This window comes from Sciurus vulgaris (assembly GCF_902686455.1).
Source record: "Sciurus vulgaris genome assembly, chromosome: 11".
Lineage (NCBI taxonomy): Eukaryota > Metazoa > Chordata > Mammalia > Rodentia > Sciuridae > Sciurus > Sciurus vulgaris.
Genome location: NC_136472.1, coordinates 66,963,605 through 66,972,670, shown reverse-complemented (window position 1 = coordinate 66,972,670; position 9,066 = coordinate 66,963,605). Strand labels below are relative to the sequence as shown.

Sequence of the window (9,066 nt, the reverse complement as noted above, 5' to 3'; positions counted from 1 at the left end):
AACAACTTTGGAGTGCTACATCATGGAAACTGAAGGAGACTAGTTTCAAAAGTAACAGATCGACTTATTACACCCAGAGAATGAATAAAGAGCGTTCTTTTAAATGGACAGTTCTGAAATACAAATAATTGAATGGTAACGTGTAAGCATCTCTCCCAAAGGCAGCATGTGTTTATTCTAATCTCTGAATAAAACTAGATTTATCCTAATTCACACATGTGGAAGTCTCACCTGTAAAGAGATCATCTCCAGAAAAGGAGATCTTTTTTCCCCTTGTATCTAACTTTATTCCCTTGTATTGCAGTTCAAGTAACTTTATTCTTCTGGTGGAGATGGCAGCCAGATCTGGACTATATGGTAACATATCAGGAGTGGAAAAATCATGGTCTTGGTTTCTTTCCTCTTTTCCTTCTCTGAGCCATTGATGATGGCCCTTAGCAATTCCAGCTGGAGGCTGCCCCAGACTTCTTTTTTCCTGGTAGGTATTCCAGGTCTAGAGGAAAGTCAGCACTGGATAGCTTTGCCCTTGGGTGTCCTTTATGTCCTTGCTGTGGTGGGCAACGTTACCATCATCTTCATCATCTGGGGTGAATCATCCTTGCATCAACCTATGTACCTCTTCTTGGCCATGCTAGCTGCCATTGACCTTGTCCTGGCTTCCTCCACTGCACCCAAAGCCCTTGCTGTGCTCCTGGTCCATGCTCATGAGATTGGGTACATAGTCTGCCTGACCCAGATGTTCTTCATTCATGCATTCTCCTCCATGGAGTCTGGTGTACTTGTGGCCATGGCTCTGGATCGCTATGTGGCCATTTGCCATCCTCTGCATCATTCCACCATCCTGAATCCAGGGGTCATAGGGCGCATTGGGATGGCAGTGCTGGTGCGTGGATTAATCCTCCTCATCCCCTTCCCCATCCTGTTGCAGAACCTTATCTTTTGCCAGAGCACGGTCATAGGCCATGCCTATTGTGAACATATGGCTGTGGTAAAACTTGCCTGTTCAGAAACCATCGTGAACCGAGCTTATGGGCTGGCAGTGGCACTTCTTGTGGTTGGGCTAGATGTCCTGGCCATTGGGGTTTCCTATGCCTTCATCCTGCATGCAGTGCTGAAGGTACCAGGGGGCGACGCTCGACTCAAGGCCTTTAGCACATGTGGATCTCATGTTTGTGTCATCTTGGTCTTCTATGTCCCTGGAATATTCTCCTTCCTCACTCACCGCTTTGGCCACCATGTACCCCATCATGTCCATGTTCTTCTGGCCACACTGTACCTCCTTGTGCCACCTGCCCTCAATCCTCTGGTCTATGGGGTGAAAACTCGGCAGATCCGCCAACGAGTGCTCAGGATGTTCTACATTAAAGGATTGATCTGAACCCATTCTAATTACTTTCTTCAGAGATTTCTGCCACAGTCACAGTTGAGAACTCATGGCTAGTATGGACTATCTCAACAGAGGCCATTCTACAGTGAACAGTCCTTCTAGTCCTACTAGTCTCACGCTAAGAACACCCTCCAGGCATTTGGCTCCAGTCATTGGGATGTATCTGGACAGCTGGATTCATGAATATTCCCCCCTACACACACACACACACACACACACACACACACACACACACACGTATATATATTTTTTCTCCTGGTCCCCATAGTTCTCTAGTCCTTTTGTCAGAGGGATTTGGGAATAAGATAAATAGCTCTGTTTATGACGTCTTTTTTGCAACCCTGTATGGAATGGGAATGAAAAGTCCCAAAGTTGCTTAGTTTTAGAGTGTCTTCAAACCCTCTACGTTGAACAGTGATCACACATCACTGGGCTCCTAGGTAGCAACAAAGTCTCTTCAAAGCATCTGAGAGGGCCACCATGTAAGAAAATACCCTTCATCTTAACTCTGATGTCATTTACTTAAAACAAACATAAGTGAGACAGGTACATTTGGGCAAGGGAACTTAGTGGCTGCTGATAATGTTACATGTGAGTTGCAAAGCCACTGGGAGAGGCAGGGCATTATTTTTTGTGTATTGGGTCACAAAATTTATCAATAAAATTTGAAACAATAAAATGGTACAGAATATATTCTTTTATCAACACAGAATTAAATTGAAAACCAGTAACAAAATGATGGCAATGAAAACCCCTAAATAGTTGGAAACTAAAAAACCACATCTGAATAACCATGGATCAAATAAGAAATCACAGGGAAAGTTAGAAAATATTTCAAATTGCTTGATAATTACAAAAGCAAAAGGTGTGGGGTCAGCTAAAGAGAAAATAGAGGGAAATTCACACCATTTAACGCTTATATTAGGAAGGAATAGGGATTTAAAATCAATTATTTAAGTTGACAATTTAAGAAAGAATATGGAAGAAAGAAGAATAAATTAAGCCCACGGTAACCAGTGTTAAGAAATTAATAAAATAGAAAATGGAGAAAATCAATAAATCTTAAAGTTTTTTGAAAGATTAATAAAATTGATACACTCCTAGTTAGACCTATCAAAAAAGAAAAACATAAAGGATCAATATGATGATGGAAGAAGTTAACCATGCAGATCAGACTAAATAGTAAAATGGTAAGTGTTAGAAATAATTTTAAGCCGATAAAGCCAACAATTTGCTTAAGAGTTTAAGAGTTTTTTTGTTTTACTCTATTTTTACTTATGGTTCTTTTAGTTTTACATGACAGTAGAATCCATTTGGATAATTACGCAAACATGGAATATATCTTATTCTAGGTAGAGTCCCATTCTTATGGATGTACGTGGTGGAGGGCTTCACTGTATTGTTTTCAGATATGAACCTGGGAAAGTTATGTCAGATTCATTCCACTGTCTTTCCTTTCTTATTCCCTCTCCTTCCCTCCATTTCTCCATTGTCTAATCTACTGCACTTCTATTCTTCTCCTCGTTTCCCCATCCTTTATTATGGGTTAGCTTCCACCTATCAGAGAAAACATTCGGCAGTTTTGGGGAATTGGCTTGCGTCACTTAGCATGATAGTCTCCACATCCATCCATTCGCTGTCAAATGTCATAAAGTCATTCTTGTTCATGACTGAGTAATACTCATGTATACATATCATGTTTGAGGACACCTAAGTTATGTGGGTTCTACCCATAAAATACTATAAGTGCAGACTTGGGTTAAGGATTTTCAAGGGATAGTCTTCCCTTCCTCCTACCCCCTACCCTTTTCTCGCCTCCATTCTCCTCCTCTTCCCTTGTGAATTTCCTTTCCTTTTCTTCTTCTGCTGCTTCCTTTCCCTCCTCTGCCTTTCCTCAGTACTTCTCCCTGTCCCTTCCCTGTCCCTCCCCCTGCTCCCCATCCCTCCCTTCTTCTATGGCCTAGTCTAAGAGAGCAGGTTATCCTTAAGATCTTATTCTGGGATCCTCCCTTTCCCACTCACTAAGAATGTCTCCTTTCCCATGTTTGACCTTTTGTTCTTTGATATGAACTCCTAGCAAGCTCAAGCCCCAGCCGTTTTATTTTATCTCCAAAAAATGTGATCAGAAAAACTCACTCTGAACTCTTTCTTTTTGCCAGTGACAGTATAACAAGGACATGTAAACTGAATAAATGGACTTTAGAGGCACAGCTTTACATTAAATAATGTAAATAGTTGGAAAAAAGAATGAGGAGTGTGTGAGGAGTCTTTCCCAAAGAGGAAATATGAGGACACAAGGGACTTAATTTGAATTATATGTAAACTAGTTCAGTTGATAATAGCTAACACCTATGATTTCAACCCTAAATGCTGTTTATATATTAATCCTTACTAGCTAACTAAGGAAACCGAGACCCAGCTAGTAGGTGGTGGTGCTGGGATTTTAACCCAGAGAATTCATTCTATGTTTTTTCTCACCACACAGCACCTGGCCCTCTACCTGCCCACCATCCTACATACACTGGTGGTAACAGGCATTTCTGAGATGCCACTCCACACTGCACTTCATGGATGCTTCACTTTTCCTTGGCAAGGAGGTTTTCCACTTGCTCATCAAGTCTATTAACTCAATCCTATCATCTCGTTTTAAAAGTTGTTTTAATTACTGTTATTATAGTTATATATAATATTGGGGTTCATTCTGACCTAATCACACGTGTATGGAACACAATGTCCTCCATTTCAGTTTGCATTATCTCCTCCCTCCCCTCTTCCCTTCTCCTCTACCTCTTTCTCCAGCATCACATTTTGAGAATCAGTTCTTGGGTCTCCTTCTGGCACAAATTACTGTGCTGTTGAGGAAGCAGAAATTTTAAAGCATAAAGGACCTTGTAGAGAGGAGTTTAATAAAGAGGTTATTCATACAAGTGTTAAAATAGAGGAATAGAGGCCTCTTGTATACTCAGGCCTGAAGGGGCAAGGAGAGGCAGGGAATCTACTGAAGCCTGGAAACCTTGGAGCTGTGCAAGTGCTGCTTCTCTACAGGGTCTGCACATGTGGCTACAGAGAAACACATCCACCAGACCTGTGTTACAGCAAAGAGATAGGCAGGGTAAGCACCCAGACTCTCTCTCCTTTCATATTTTTGTCTTCTGCAAGTGACTCCTGTTATTTGAACTAGAAGCAAAGAGTCAAACAAGTGAGCCCAGAGAAGCAGCCATAAAGATCAGCCTCTCCTAGCACAGAGCAGGGTAAAGGAGGAAATGCACTTGTTGTGAAATAATGAATAAACAACATGCTAGGTGGAACCCAGTTGTTTGCCTTCTTTGTGGTTGAACCTAGGAGGTAAAGGAAAAAAAATCATACAACAAAACTGACTGGTTTCACTTTAACTTCATAATCACAGACCCCCAAGAGATATTCAATGAATATGATAAAAATAATCATTTGCAGAAAAAAAGTGGTTCTAATTGTGCAGGAGAGGTTAGAAGGTGATTCACTACGTATGATCTTGAATCAACTAGATAAAAGTGCATTGTAAGCCCCACACTGTATAACAAGTTTGTGGAGAATAAAATTGATGTAAATTTAATCCTCATGACTCTTATGGCCTGGCTCATATATAGTCTTGAAGAGACCAAAGTAAGGAAGCTGCTTTTACTTTATGAACGACAGGAAGTGTTATGGTTTAGATATGAGGTGTCCTCCAAAAGCTTATGTGTGAGGCAGTTCAAGAATATCCAGAGGATAAATTATTAAGTTATGAAAGATATAATCTAATCAATGGTTGAATCCACTGATGGATTAGCAGGGTGGTAACTGTAGTCAGGAAAGGTGTGCTTAGAGGGGGTAGGTCACTGGGGGCATGCTGTTGGGGTTTATATTTTGTCCTTGGTAAGTGGAGCTCTCTCTGCTTCCTGATTCCCAAGTCCTGAACTGCTTTCCTCTGCCATATTCTTCCTCCATGGTGTTCTACCTCACCTTGGGTCCAGATCTCTGCAGTTCCCTGACCATGGACTGAAACTCTGAAATTGTGATCCAAAATAAACTTTTCCTCCTCTGTGTTGCACTTGTTAATGTCTTTTGGTTACAGGGATGAAAAAGCTGACTGAAACAAAGTTACTAATCTACAATGTCATTTAATTACTACAAAAGACTCTTGATGGCAGGGGCCATAACTATGTGTCTGATCTAGTGCTGAACACACAGTTGATAATAATGTCAATATTTATGGACTGACTAAGATTTTTTATTTATTTTTTTAACTTTAATTAAAAATCATAAATTTACATAGGGCAATGTTGTTTGATTCATTCTGTTATTTTTTTCCCTTCCCCTCTCCCCTCCCACCCCTCTTTTCCCTCTATACATTCCTTTCTTCCTCCATTCTTACCACCCTCCTTATCCCTAACCCTAAACCTAACCCTAACCCTAACACTAACCCCTCCTACCCCCCCCCATATGTCCTCATCCGCTTATCAGCGAGATCATTTGTCCTTTAGTTTTTTGAGATTGGCTTATCTCACTTAGCATGATATCCTCCAATTTCATCCATTTGCCTGCGAATGCCATAATTTTGTGGAATGACTAAGATTTACATAGATTAAATTATTTGCTTAAATTGATACAGATATCAAATAAAAAAGAGGAATTCAGGAAACTACAACAAGAAGAGACTTGTATAGTTTTGTAAATAAATTCTAGAAAGTTTTAATATAAGGAAATCTATCAAGATAACACTTCAGCATGTTGAACACAGAATTAGTGAGTGTTTAAGAGAATGGTCTGTATAATCAAGCAATACACACTGACTTGAATTTCAACTGAGTTTCAAAGCCAAATCTCAATGACTGGCACCCGGTGGCACCATAACATAAGGTAGGATGAGGGTCCCCATGAGACCCAGCTCCTCAGAGGCCAGGACCCTGTTTCCCAAAGAATTGCAGCTCCGAGTGGCTTGGAGAAGTGGGTGGGACAGTGTGAGGAATTAACTGCATCATAAAACCCTCTGGATTTTTCTTCATGGAACCAAGGAAGCAGTTCCAGCTCTGGTTACTAGATGCAGACGTTGGCCCTTCAAGCAGGTCCTGCTCTGTTACTTTGCCTGTGAGTGCTGGGGATGAGGGAGGGGGATCAATATTGTGCACGGTCAGTAGCATCTGTGTTGTCAAAAGACAGAACAGACTTTCTCCACATTGTTATAGTGGCACCCATGTGCTGTGGTACTGGATGGCTTGCACGTTCAGAAATCCCGCTTCTTCCTGGAAGGGACCTTACTATAGTCTCAAGAGTCCCACAGCACTGAATGCAGGGGATCCTGTGTGTTCTATGGCTGAGACTTTCATGGAAGAGTGCCCAGATGCAGTCTTGGGATTTCAGGGAGGGAAAGGACAAAGAAAATATGTTGACTTCATTGTGACACTGAGTACCCAGGTCCTTAAAGCTCTGGGAGAAGGCTGGTAAGGAAATTTGGTTATTGCCTTCTTCCAGCATCAATCTCAAGAATTAATAAAGAATTCTTCTTTGATTAGTAGAAAGGATTTATTTCCAACAGAAACAGATTTCTCTATGATTTTCTCCCAATGGCCTTAGTGTCTTTTATTTTTTTCTTTTTTTTTCAAAGTCAGTTGTATATTTGGAAGGCATTGTTTAGTTAAAATATCTACACTCTCCAAAATGTTTCTTATAATAATTAGTTTTTAACTCTTTATCCTGGACACCTCTTTTTTGTATTACAGGTTCAAAACTGTTCCGTAAATCAAGGTGCTCTGAACTGGATACAGTATTCTAAGCGTGGCAGAATAGAAGTCACCACTTTCTCTCTGATCACTGTTACTTTTGCTTATGTAGCTTAAGTTCTAATTGTTTTTGTAATAGGAATTGAACCCAAGGGCACTTTACCACTGAGCTACATCTCCCACTCTTTTTATTTTTTGATACAGTCTTACTAAATTGCTGAGGGTCTGCCTTGAACTTGTGATCCTCCTGCCTCAACCTCCTTAGTTGCTGAGATTACACATGTGTACCGCCCTGCCTGACATCTAGTAGCTGTCATTAACTGAATGATTCAAAAGTGTGACTCATATCTATGTCTATGCTTTCACCTGCAATAAATCTGGTTATCTGTTTTTTTCTATACTTATTCCTCTCTTATCCTTTATATTAAGTACATCCTTCTTAGTGAAGTCTAGATAGAAGAAGGATGAGTTTATAATTGCTCCCAAGGGTGAGGAAGGAATGAAGACAGGAGAAGGAAGGATCAGAGACTGGTCATTGTGAAGCAGGATCGTAGATGGGGACTACACATAAGAGGAAGAAGAGAAAAGCTGAGGCTAGGATCTTTCAGATACAGAATAAGACAAGAAAAGAGAACAGGCATAAGGTGAAAAATAAGTAATGCAGGGTAATGGGATGTGGTTTGCAACAGGGGATGTAAGATATGTGAGGCAATTCTCTTTGGTAAAGGAGGAACTACCATGTTGTTTGTAATTATGAGGACAAAGGTCAGAGCCTGAATCAGAAGCTTCCCACTCAACAGGGTCCAGGCTTTGGTGGCCAGGAAGTCTTTACATCTGGTGCTTAGGTTAAGATTCCCAAGGTCCAACAAGAGCCTTTGTGCTATCACAAATTTTGCTCTGCCTGCTTCTATCCCTGCCTCTGGCCTAGAGCTTTCTAGGTGTCTGTTCACATCTTGCACTTCTTCCTGTGGCTTGGCTTGCTTCAATTCTTACATCAGTTTCCTTGGTTAGTGTTTTTCTGTTTTTTGGTTTTTTTTTTTTTTTAATTTTTTTTATTTTAACCTTTAAAACCCCAAATTCTCAAAATATAAACATTTATTTCACAACTGTTTATTAAGAATCTACTGAGCATTAGTAATGTGGACATGGCATGGGATTAAAAAGATGAACAATGTATTTTATAGACTTCAGAGATTTTATAGTAGGTTAGGAAAAGAGTAAAGTCAGATGGTGCTGTGTTTTATAAAATATTTAAATAGGAATAAAATGATTCCCTTGCGGAACTGTTCCTTATCCTTCTTTATCTTTCTTTTCCCTTTGTCATCAAACATTTTTCTTTTTTAGTCCTTTAACCCTTAGTTTAAGAATGTTTAAATTTCTACTATTAAACAATAGCACAAACCCAACTTTAATCCTTCTGTGTTCAGTCAAGCCCAGTGGCTCCTCCTTCGATCTTTTCCATTCAGTTTCTCTTCCCACAGAACTGTTCTTGTGAAGATCACGAGTGATTACCTAATTGTCAAATGCAGTGGACCATTTATTTTCCTACATTATTGAAATTCTGCAGTTGACACATCTGGTCACTCCATTTGATTCTCAGTTATGGCTCTGGAAATTCCTTTCCAGGTTCCTTTGCAATCTCTATACCTTCTGGCTGAAGGGTTTCTTAGGAGTCCATTGCTAGACTTATTTATATTTTAATCTATATATAATCTATAATCTCCTTAAGAAAATGTATTAAGTCCTATGATCTGAAATATGCACTATATGCTGATAATTTCCGATTCCTATATTTAACTTTGAGCTTTCAAGTAAATTTGAGTTGTGTTCTACAACATTTCATAAGTATTTGTTAGCTTATATAGATTCCATAAGCTCAATATACCAAAATTGATCTATAATCTCTGCCTCCACAGATATGTTAAATCTTTCCAAAACCGA

At 39.9% G+C, this 9,066-nt stretch overlaps 1 protein-coding gene across 1 annotated transcript; it reads left to right on the top strand.

Annotated features, from left to right (window-relative positions):
• Positions 1 to 382: 382 nt before the first annotated feature.
• Positions 383 to 1,378, top strand: LOC306640437 (olfactory receptor 52L1; the record flags this gene model as incomplete). Its single annotated transcript, XM_079104717.1, has 1 exon — positions 383 to 1,378. One exon carries the CDS (start codon positions 383 to 385, stop codon positions 1,376 to 1,378), a length of 996 nt encoding a protein of 331 aa, XP_078960843.1.
• Between the last annotated feature and the right edge of the window lie 7,688 nt (positions 1,379 to 9,066).